The sequence below is a fragment of the Neoarius graeffei genome, chromosome 6 (assembly GCF_027579695.1).
Source record: "Neoarius graeffei isolate fNeoGra1 chromosome 6, fNeoGra1.pri, whole genome shotgun sequence".
Classification (NCBI taxonomy): Eukaryota; Metazoa; Chordata; class Actinopteri; order Siluriformes; family Ariidae; genus Neoarius; species Neoarius graeffei.
This window is the reverse complement of record NC_083574.1, coordinates 68,553,503-68,565,941: the sequence shown is the minus strand read 5'-3', so window position 1 is coordinate 68,565,941 and position 12,439 is coordinate 68,553,503. Positions and strand designations below refer to the sequence as shown.

Sequence of the window (12,439 nt, the reverse complement as noted above, 5' to 3'; positions counted from 1 at the left end):
ACTTGAAAATTGAGGGACTATATACTAAATGCCTGTTAATCCTAAATGATTAAAGCAATATTTTTATACCCACTGAATTAAATCTGAAAGTCTATATTTCTATCACATTTTGATTGCTTCATTTCAAATCCACTGTCATGTTGTACAGATGTAAAATTACAAAAATTGTGTCCCTGTCCAAATATTTATGGACCCAACTGTATAAAGCATTTAGTATGTATCCATATATTCTGACATGGATTCAACTGCATGCATGAGAAAAAGATCCATACATCTATTTTTAGGATGAAAAGATTTTTATTTATTTTGTGTTTTACTGTACCTTGCAGCCACATTGCGTGGAATTACAACTGTAACTCTGGTCCAGTACTCAAAGTCTCCTGTATTGTAGACAGTTGGCTCTGTAAACTCATGCCCACTACCTTTGCAGCCTGCTACTCCAGGGGAACCTGGGAAACAGCCTTCCTGGACCAAAGACCATGTGAGCCCAGCATCATGGGAATACTGGAGCATTACGGGTGCCGAGGCACTGAACTCTGATTTGCAGCCAATGTTCAACTATAAATAGAGGTAACATAAGTAGTAGGTATGCAAGAGTAAAACTGTTGCTTGAAAATATTTAAAGACTATTACAGAACATTCTGCTTTACAACCTTTTTGAGAATGGTGCCTGTAACATGCATATTATTTAGTTAATTCATGGTTTGTTGTTGGATACATATAAAAACAAAGACAAACATGGGGCAAATGGGCTTAAATGTATTGAAATTACCTTGAACTGCAATGTGTAGCCAGGCCGGAGGGCAATGTCTCGGGTCACAGCTACTCTATCCCCATCTGATCTTCCAAATACCATGGATGAAGGTGTGGGGGCACAAAAACTACCATTTCGTTCCTTGTCCATTCCCTCATTACCCAGCATTAGCCAGACACTTATTTGGTTTAGTGGGTAATCAAATGCTGGCTTCTCATAAAAATTCTGAGGACAGAAATCCAGAAAAGGGAAGAGCAATATTGTGATATAAGGATCTTAATATTTTCTGTGATATTGATATGCCCTCTTTTGTGAAAGTCTTTAGAAGTAAGAATCAATTCACTTTAAGTATATTTTATATGTACAACAAGACTCCAATATAACGGTTTTTAACAATCCACATTTTAATGAGGCAGTTGTTATAATCCCACAGTCCTACATTTAATCCTGCAGTGGTTTAAATCGGTGAACTGAAATGTGATCAGAGTACAATCATTGGAACATAGGCAAAAAGCTACCCTGGGACATAAAGTGTCCCATCACTCCATTGTCAACAAACTTGAATGACTGCGTGAGACAAGAGGGAAACAGCATCAGAATAATCAAGTTTACCGTAACTTATACCCATGAAAGCTATCAATGTCTGACAAAACAAATAGGTTTTCAGCTGAAACCTAAAATTTAAGACTGTGTCTGGGTCCTGAACACTAAATGGAAAGTAGTTCCATAGATGGGGAGCTTCTCTGCACCCTGATTTATTCATTATTTTAGGTACTAAAATTAGCCTACAGCGTCTGATCAAAGTAGATGTAGCAAATCATAATAGACCAAATTTCACTCTGGTACTCTGGGGGGATACCATTCAATGCTTTATGTCATTAGCCATATTTTATAATCAATGAGGAAATTGTACTGGGAGCCAATGCAGTTGGGGGGTGGGGGGAATCAAGTGTTGGAACACTCAGAACTTGAGGCATTACAATAGTCCAAGCTAGAGACAATATAAGCATGAATACGTTTTTCTCAGTCATGTACAGTAAATGGAATTTTACTTCTTTGCTTAGGAATGTTCCTGAGACCAAAAAAAAAAGGTGTCCTTGTAATGTAATCTACATGAGCTTCAAATGAGAGACTAGATGTTGATTAGCAGGAGCTTCTCAATAATAAGAACAGTTGTAACTTCAGAACTTAACATTTAATCATTGGAATGCTGCAGTAAGTTACAAGAAGAGTGAGAACAGCAGATCTGTCATCCAACATCTAGCAGGGTGCAAAAACAAAAAACAATGCCACTTCTGTTTTTTTTTAATTGCTTCAAAATAAAAGCATCTGACTAACTTAAACCAAGGCATTTAAGAATAAAATTAATCTGTGACACTACTGAACTATTACCATTACACTGCAATTCTTATGTCACCTTCTGTCAACATCACAATTGTAAATATTGTAAATAAAGCATTTTAACTGTAAATAATATATTTGTATGTCTTTTTAATTAAACATGAATTAACATTTATCTATTTATTCAACTTTATTTATCTAATAATTCAAATAAACATTTCTCAACATTCCTGCCTGACGAACGACTGTTCATTACTATCATCAGTGTTTGGTTTTCAAGTAATTTCCAAAGGCTATATCAACTGAACAGGTCTCAACAAACTGCCCATGGTGGTACAGACAGTGCAGGAAGGTACAAGTCCATCACTCCCTGGAAACAGTTCTGTGATCCTGCCCATTTTCCAGGTCTGCCTGGGTAGGTTGTCCTCTCCAATCAGGATGACATGTCTCACCTTAAGCACGGTGGACACAGGTGTCTCACACTTGTGAGCTGATTTCAAGTCCATCAAGTAATCCTTCCTCCAGCTATTCCAAAACCTGGTTAAGAGTTTCCATCTCTGGCCCACATCCTCTCTGCTGGTGTTGGTCGCCTGAGATAGTGAAATCATAGTCTTTTGTGGTAGGGAAGTTAGTCTTTTCCCAACCAGGAAGTGTAAGGGGGTGAGTGGCTGCAGCTCTGATGCTTCACTGTTCACATATAACAGAGGCCTGGAATTCAACACAGCCTCAATCTCTGCAAGCACAGTTGTCAGTTCCTCAAAAGCTTAGCGATGCCTTTCCCAGCACCCGTTTTAGACATGCCTTTACAGATCTCATGAGTCTCTCCCAGAAGCCGCCCCACCATGCAGCATGCTCAGCAATAAACTTCCAGGTGATTCCTTTGTTGGTGAAGAACTCTGTGAGCTCTGATCCTCTGATTGACTTCCACAGATCTTTCATGTCCTTGTCTGCTCTTTTGAAGGTTTGGGCATTATCTGAGTATATACAGTAACCCTACACAGCCCTCACCGAGCAATAAACCTCTTTTAGGCTAGGAGAAACTGTTCTGTAGTTTGACCTGACACAAGTTCTAAATGCGCTGCCCTTGTGACAGCACAAGTGCAATATATGCCTTGGAATGATCACTAGACTTTCCACTAGACCTTACATATAATGGGCCTGTGAACTGTACCCCAGTAATTTCAAAGTGTGGAGCTTCAGTATCTCTGTCTCTGGGTAGTGGACCTGTGACTTGCTGTGCTGGTTTCACCTTTAATTTCCAAAAGATGTAGCAATGCGAGACCACCTTTTTTACTAGCTGTCTCCCCTTTAAGACCCAGTATCTTTCTCTCACCTGCACTAGAGTATCTCTGACCCCAGAGTGCATCACTCTCTCATGACAGTCCTGTACTAGTAACTCAGAGTATTTGCATTTTGTTGGTAGCACCCATGGATGTAGCTCCCTGAAGCTAAGATCTGAGTGCTGTAGCCTGCCTCCTACAAAAATAAGGCTGTTTTCATCTAGGAATGGTTTCAAGTCCTTGATTTTTTACACTCTTCACACTTTGTCCAGCTTTCAACTGACTGACTTCTTGGCTAAAACTATGCTTTTGGGCCACTTTCACCCAGTACACTTCTGCTGCTGTGAGATCCTGTACAGTTAGCTCTCCCTGAGTCTCCTGACTAGAATGGGCATTAGCTATGAATCTTTTCATCCATGCTATTACACTTAACACCCTTTTCAACCTGCTGTACTTGTCAAGGTCTAACAGTGGCTCGGCTTGTTCAGCACTGGTAAACTGTACTACAGTCTGAAATTTAGACCTTAGCTGTTTGTCATGTGCAACATAGTCCTTATCAACAGTCTCTATCTCACTGGATGATGACAGTGGAGTCGGTCTGCTCCACCACAGCTGGCTGTGGATGAGTGATTCGACACTCTGGCCTCTGATCGGCATGCCAATAGGGTTGGTTTTGCCGCTGCAGTAAGACCATGACTCTGGATCTGTGAGACTTTGAATCCCAGTCACTCTGTTTGCCACAAATGGCTTCCACCTTTGTGCTGTGCTGCGTATCCAGTGGAAGACAATCATTAAATCTGTCCACCTGTTAAGTTGGTTGATTTCCATGTTCAGTGGTTTGAGAAGATTGTTTCCTAATCTTGAGCCAATCAGCACACCCATTTTCTTTAATGGGGCCACCTTTGACTTGGATGCTACAAAGCTTGTAACAACTTCTCCTTCCTTGTTTTGTCCTTGCAGATAGGCAATGGCACTGTATGCCTTCTCACTCACATCACAATAAACATGCAGTTTGATTGTCTCAGAGTTTGGTTGGATATTGATTCTGTACCACCTCAGAATGGCCACCAGGTGGAGCTTTGGGAGCTCTGAACACCACTGGTCCCATATTTCAGTCAAGTCAGGTGGGGGTTGCTCGTCCCAACTGATTCCCCTTTCCCACAATTCTTGAAACAGGCACTTTACTCTTATGATGAGGGGAGTCAAGAAACCGATGGGATCAAAGATATGGGCTGATGTCTGCAGCACATTTCTCTTTGTGTTTTCTTTGCCTTTCAATATGTCTAAAAGTCCCTTCAGATCAAACACAAAGTCATCCTTCCCTGGTGTCCATACTAATCCCAACACTTTCAACACATTTCCAATATTGTCTGTTCCAGTTGGATGTTCCACTCCACTTTCTGTCCACTTGGCTCTGAGCTCTGGTGAGTTTGTCACCCATTTACACATATTCATCCCTGCATGAGACAGAATCTCCTTTGCTATTGTGGTAACTAAGAAGGCCTTGTTCACATCACCGGAGCTGGAAATAAAATCATCAACATAAAGAGACTCTCGTAGCGCTTGCACTATCTTAGGCTGCTCTGTTTCATACTGCTTGATATGTTTCCTTATTGTTGTAGCTAACAGGAATGGGCTGGGTGAGACTCCAAATATTATTCTACTCATTCTTATGATGCGCAGCTCATTTTCACAGTCTTTGGTTGGAGGACCATGTAGCCACAAGAACCTAACAGCATCTTGATCTTTCTCTGCTAGAGCTATCTGTAGGAAAGCCTTGGTAATATCTGCAGTGAAGGCTATCTTGTTGAGTCTGAATTTGATTAGCACATCTAGCAGATTTGGGTTAAGGTTTGGCCCTGTCAGTAAGCTGTCATTCAGGAATGGGCAGCCTTCCTCGTGTGATGATGCATCAAATACTATTCTCAGTTTAGTAGTTGCCTTGTCCTCTTGCAGAACAATGTGATGCGGTATGTAGCATGTCACAGTCTGTTTGCTCTGCTGCTGGTGTGCTCTGTGTTACATCCTCACAGATGCCTTGCTGAAGATAATCCTCTATGACATCATCGTACCTCGTGTATAAGGTTGCATCCATTTTCATTTTTCTCTTGAGGCTTTCAAATGGTCTTTTTGCAATTTGAAAGTTGTCTGGAAGAGCTGATCTGTTGTGTCACCATGGAAATTCAACTTGATAGTGGCCATTTTTGAATGTTGTAGTTTGTTCAAAGTTCTGAAGAGCCTCAGCTACCTCTGGGTGCTCTGTTTGTTCATTGACTATGCCCAGGGACTTCACTTCCCAAAAGGCGTGCAGCTGTTTTGAGATTTGGGTTTTCTCACCTAGAATAATGTGGAAGCAAGTGGCATCTGTTACACTGGATGATGAGACTGGCCCTCGTAAAGCCCATCCAAAGCTGCTTTCTATGGCAACTAGTGTTTCTGTTATTCTCTCTACCTTGCCTGAGACCAGTTGCCAGTAATAATCTGATCCCATCAGTACTGACAATTATGTCATGACTGCCCTCTAGAGGAATGTCAGCAAGCTGCAGGCCCTTCTTCTTAAAGGAGATACGCAGAGCTTTTATTTTTAAATAAATTTGAGTGGATAGTATCTCCATCCTTGACTCTTGTATGCTGCATAAATGGGAATATAAAAAATATATTTTTGAGAGTTAAAATCGACCGCAAAGTTGGCATTCGAGCTGCCCTGCTGAGCCAGCCATGCCTGAGTGTGTGACATCACAGCAGGAACCGGTTTTAAGGCCGAGGCCTTTGACAGCAATAGACCAAAGTCATATAAATAAAAATTTACGGTGACAGTAAGAAATACCATTACTGACTTGCTCAACTAAGACTGATTTGATTGTGGGTTGACTCTCATTAAAACAGGATGGGTGTTATAACTTATGCAACATACATGTACATGCATGCATTTTCCCTGATAAAATGTAAAAGGATAATTAAATAATCAGATTAACTGAGACAATCACATTCTGAAGCAAATTAAATAATCTCATACCGGTAACTTAAACACACAATACAAGTTACATGTATTAATCTAAATGCAGGTAAACAACGTGTTGTTGTTTTTTTTATCCAAGTGAGAGTCGGAGCTGGGGCGGCATGGTGGCGTAGTGGTTAGCACTGTCGCCTCACAGCAAGAAGGTCCGGGTTCGAGCCCCGTGGCCGGCGAGGGCCTTTCTGTGTGGAGTTTGCATGTTCTCCCCGTGTCCGCGTGGGTTTCCTCCGGGTGCTCCGGTTTCCCCCACAGTCCAAAGACATGCAGGTTAGGTTAACTGGTGACTCTAAATTGACCGTAGGTGTGAATATGAGTGTGAATGGTTGTCTGTGTCTATGTGTCAGCCCTGTGATGACCTGGCGACTTGTCCAGGGTGTACCCCGCCTTTCGCCCGTAGTCAGCTGGGATAGGCTCCAGCTTGCCTGTGACCCTGTAGAAGGATAAAGCGGCTAGAGATGATGAGATGAGATGAGAGTCGGAGCTTACCCGTCTGTGTTCTCGCTTCTTGAAGGCCGACTGTTTTTGAAACAGTCTGACTTTTAGTTGTTTGTTTAGTTCTCCGTTCATTCACTTCTTCCATGTAAAGGAGAGATAGTAGCAATATCCAGTTTAGAAATAAGACGGCTGCTCCACTCATTCAGTTTTCTTCATACTGTGTAGTCTGCCATTACTGTTGGGCTCAGGCAATTACTAAAACCCGGGACGAGACGGGATGTTAGTGGTTTTAGCAACAACTGCAGGGAGGTCACTGCCCGAGCGATAAGTCCCGTCCCGGGTTTTAGCAACAACCCTTGGCTCACTCCAGGAGGACTGGTGCAATTGAACTCACTTTCCTTTTAAAATAAATAAATAAATAAATAAATAAATAAAAACTTTCCTTTTCTTGTAGTTTTCTTTTTCTTTAATTATTGGTACTGCACCCTCTTTCAATACGGGCTTATAGCCAACATTCCTCAACAGATCAGATGTTTCATACGAGTCTTCAGAAAAATGTGCAGAGCAGAGGAGAGGAGAGACCACTTCATAGCTGCCCAGTGTGCCCATGAACACATTGGGCGGCTATGGACGTGTTTGGACAAAACACGTCCAAATCTTTGCAGTTTGAACATTCTTGGACCATGAATGCAACATAAATCCATCTTCTGTCATGTTGCTGCACCAGCCAAAAACACATCTACGTGGCATGGCGATAAATTAGCTGAAAATGGAGGATCGGAGTTGCAGTCAGCTCTGTGTTTTGCTATAGCGAAAGTGGCGATGAGACCGATAGACTTCCTGCTGTGACATTACGGACACCAACGTCATTCACTCAGACCGCTACCTATATAAATCACTTTAATCATAAAAATTACTATATTAAATTTATTGTTCATGCTCAAAACTATTCCTTTGCCATTCTTGAGGTCTCAAGGCATTTATAAACTTAAGTGAGGCCATGGCTCTGCGTATATGCTTTAAACTCTTCTTAGATGGCTAACCCAGGGATCTTTATTACAGCACTGCATAATTGAGGGGTTTCTACTCCCTCAATCTTGACCTTTGGCTGTGTGCTCCACATATTCTCAAGTGATACTATGTTGCGCTGGCAACAGGCTTAGTAGATCCAAAGGCATGTCGATGTAGTGTCTCTTGCCTAACTACTGGTAGTCTTAGTGCCTTAACCACAGCCTCATGAATGAAGGTTCTCTGGCTGCCTCCATCTAGTAGACAGAACATTATTTTTCTACCTGCTGGGCCCTCTATCCCTGCCTTGACTGTCTGGAGCAATACTGTGCTCTCTACATCAGCTTCCATTTTAAGTGTGCTGGACACAGAGCCTACCAAAGTGCCTGTACTGCCTTTGTCTATATTGCTACTGTCCGTACTGGCACTGTCTGTAATGCTACTGCTAGTGTCTGGCTTTGCTTCAATTTGATCACAGACTAACTGGTGATGCCTGCAACTACACAAAGCCCATATAACATTCTTGACTCTGCAGAATTTGGCTATGTATCTTTGACCTAGGCACATGTAACATCTGCCTAATTTTCTCAATTCCTTTTTGCGAGCAGCCACTGAATTGTCTGGACAATTTTCTGGTTTATGGCCAGCACTATCACAATATACACATGTCTGAAGGACACTACTTGCTGTGTGCAGTGCAGCTGCAGAGGGCACACTCCATTTTTTAAGGTCCGTTTTCATTGAAATCATTTGCTTGGTGAATGATTTGTTACTTGGCAGGATGTCCTTCTGCGCATTACCTAGTCCGGTAAGTTGATGTGCTCTTTCTCTGCTTTGCCTTTCCCTTTTCATGAATTTAATAAGCTCTTGTACTTTCCATTCACTGCTAGAGTCTGACCTGCACATGTAGTTTAACCCTTTGGTGACTGACCCCTTGAAAATGGTTCCTCCAGGAACCATGACGTTTCAGTTGTCAAGACAACAGAAAAACTAAAATACAAATACAAGAGCATTTTGTTTTGTGCACAAGAGCATTGTGACGCATCTTTCTGTTTTTGTATTTTAGTTTTTCCATTGTCTTGACAACTGAAATGTCATCGTTCCTGGAGAAACCATTTTCAAGGGGTCAGTCACCAAAGGGTTAAGGCAATGTCCTCTGGTATGAGCTGCAGTAGTACTGGGCAGAACAGGCAGCCAATATACGTCGCTGTCTATCCCTAAGGATTCTAGACTGTGGATCTGTATTTCACATTCATCATACAGGTTCCTGAGCCCTGCTATATCTGAAGATCTTCTCACAGGCCTGAGGTTCAATAATTTGGACATTTGCATACTGACTACAACGTCTTTCCTTCCAAAATGGTTCTGAAGCATCTCTATTGCAGCATCATAATTACTATCACTCACAATAAGTCCTGCTACAGCTCTGGCTGCTGCTTCAGTCAAATAGGATTTCAGGTAAGTAAACTTTTCCTTCTTGCACAGTGTGTCATTGTTATGAATAGTGGTTTCATATTGGGACCAGAATTCTTGCCACTGGCTTATTTCTCCACCATATTTCTCTGTCACTAGCTTGGGCAGTTTAACAGTCTGTTGATTTGATGATCTGACTGAATTTAAACTTGCATCGCTCACCCACCCACTCACAGGCTCCCGTGGTTTTTTCAATGAACCTTTTGGCACAAGTTTTCCATGTGATGATACGGTCCTGGTAGTCCTGAGTGGTTGGAATTTCTGCTTCTAGATCATCTGCCAGCATTTCATTCTCAATGCTTCTGTCCAAGTCAATTAATTGCTCTTCTTTTTTTAACAATAGTGAAAACATTTCATGTAGGAGATCACAGTCCGGTTGTCCCTCCCGCACCTCTTCCTCCATATGAGTCAGCAGCTTTGTTGTAGTGGCATGGATTGTCCCCCGCTTCTTTCTCATCCGTTCCAATTGTTCCCCCATTTCTGTTGTTAGCCTTAGCTATCTCGTTAGCTTCCAAATTCGAAGTTCAACAGTCCAAGTTCCTGGGTTTCAGCACCAAAATGTTGATTAACTGGAGCTTCTCAATAATGAGGGGAATGGTTGTAACTACAAAACTTAATATTAATCGCTGGTACGCTGTGGTAAGTTACAGGAGGAATGAGAACAGTGGACCTGTCGTCCAACATCTAGCAGGGCATGAAAACAAAAAACTATCACTTCCGTTTTTTTTGTTTGCTTCAAAATAAAAGCATCTGACTAACTTAAACCAAGGCATTTCAGAATAAATTGGTGGCAATACTGAATTATTGCCATTACTGCAGTTCTTACATCACCTTCTGTCAACATCACAACTGTAAATATTGTAAATAAAACATTTTAACTGTAAATAATATATCTTATGCCTTTTTAATTAATCATGAATTAACATTTATCTATTTATTCAACTTTATTTATTATTCAAATAAACATCTCAATACTGGAGTCAATAGTCACAATTTTTTTTTAAATTCTGAACACTAGAAGAGCACATACTTCTGCTAATCAATCAATCAGTCAATCAGTCAATCAATCAATCAATGTCAACTACCAGGTCACCCAACTGTCTTTACATGTGTCCTCCATTGCTCTTTATCCATCATTAATGTTCTGGGTTCTCCTGTACTATCCATTCCAGTATCTTCCAGCAAATTATGAATGTAATTTATTTTCTTCTTCCCCTGTTGGTATATCCATGTGATGGTTTCCACAGAACAAGATCACTTGCTATCTCTTCCTTGTGACGAACACACTGACCTGCAAGTTACATTCTCCTCTGCCTGATCGTTTCTGTTACTGGTGGAAGCTTCTGATACAATTCCTTGTTGGTAAGTTTTTGTCTCGATGAAACATTGAATACCATGCATAACATTCTTGTATAGCAGCCATCAATTCTCTTTTCTAGTTGCTTTTTAATGATCCAGACATTTGCTTCATACAATAGCACAGACTCCATTGTTGCAGTGAAAAGCCTTTCTTTTAGCTTTCTGCTCATCTGCAATGGCCATACCTTCTTCAACTTATGACACACTGACCAAGCTCGCACCCTCCTCACCTGAAAATCTTTTTCACTGCTTCCTGTCCATGCAACTAAATATTAAATGTTGGCCACTTCCTTAAGGTACTCTCCTGTCTTAGATGATGTTATAACTCTGAAATTCAGTTTTATTTGCGTTCAGGTGCATCCTACTTTACAGCTTTTCTTTCTACCCTTCACAGTTGTTCTTGTGCTGCTTCAATTTCTTGAAATATTAACACAATGCTGTCAGCAAAGTCCAAATCAGTGACAATAACTAGTGAAATACTTCTACTTCTCCTCTGCTTGAGTTGGAAATCAAGCTCCTCTTCCTTCCTTTTTGATGACTTTCCTCATTGCGTAATCCAACATGATAGTAAAGAGATATGTGGCTCAGGTATCTCCTTGCAGGACACCAGCAACTATTTCGCTATGAAAAAGTCCTTCTCCCCATCTGGTGTGATCTCTTTAGCTTTTGTGTTTTCATATATGATCTTTATGATGTTTAGTAAATTTCATGGTATGCCATAAGCCTTGAGAATGTGAAACATTTTTCCCTGATGGATGCTGTCGAATGTTTTCTTCAAATCAACAAATATTATAATCACTTTTCTGTTGTTGTGTTGGACACCCTCAATGATTCTTCTTCAGTGCCAAGATGTGTGCTACTGTCAATCTTCCTGGACAGAACCTGTTTTGATTTCTTCTTAAGAGCAACTTAATTTTTGGCTGGATATGATTCAGTATCATCTTGTTTATGACTTTTGCAACAAAAGAAGAAAGACTTATTCCCCTGTAATTTCCAGTGTCACCAAGGTCACCAGATTTAGGGAGAGGAACCAAACTGATCTCTGACCATTGCTTGACCTCCACCAAGCCACATATTAGAATATCCTGAATCCACATACATATTCTGATTTGCATCAAAATCCACTGACAACTTTGAGTTAGACTGGGAACGGGGGGACACCTAGATCTGCATATATATCTGGGTCCTGGATCCAATAAATATATGGATTTGCATCAAAATCTAATCAATTGTTCCTTGGCTCATGTACCACCTTTCCTCACAATTTCATTAAAATCTGTTTCCTATTTTTTTAAATTATGTTGTGAAAAGTCAGACAGACAAACAAACCAAGGCAAAAACATAACCTCCTGAAACAAAGTTGGCAAAGGTAGCAATGTAATTGAAAGACCATTCTGAGTTACTACATATTAGAGAACTTAAATCTTAGATGCTTGTGTCTTGGGAAAAGAGATTCTCAAACTTCTTGGGCCAACAAACCCAAAAAAACATTATGAATTTTCTCATCTCATCTCATTATCTCTAGCTGCTTTATCCTTCTACAGGGCCGCAGGCAAGCTGGAGCCTATCCCAGCTGACTACGGGTGAAAGGCGGGGTACACCCTGGACAAGTCGCCAGGTCATCACAGGGCTGACACTTATGGCCCTTTTCCACTACCCTTTTTCAGCTCGCTTCAGCTCGCTTCAGCTCACTTCAGCCCGACACGGCTCGCGTTTCGACTACCAAAAACCAGCACGACTCAGCTCGCTTCAGCCCTGCTTAGCCCCTAAAAC

At 41.2% G+C, this 12,439-nt stretch overlaps 1 protein-coding gene across 1 annotated transcript in view; it reads right to left on the bottom strand.

The window, feature by feature from the left end:
• The window catches only part of LOC132888311 (reelin-like), a 1,389,809-nt gene that overhangs the window by 391,023 nt on the left and 986,347 nt on the right, over positions 1 to 12,439 (bottom strand). The window contains 2 exon segments of the mRNA XM_060924376.1: positions 323 to 558; positions 773 to 979. Of these exon segments, the coding sequence (XP_060780359.1) occupies positions 323 to 558; positions 773 to 979 (443 nt within the window).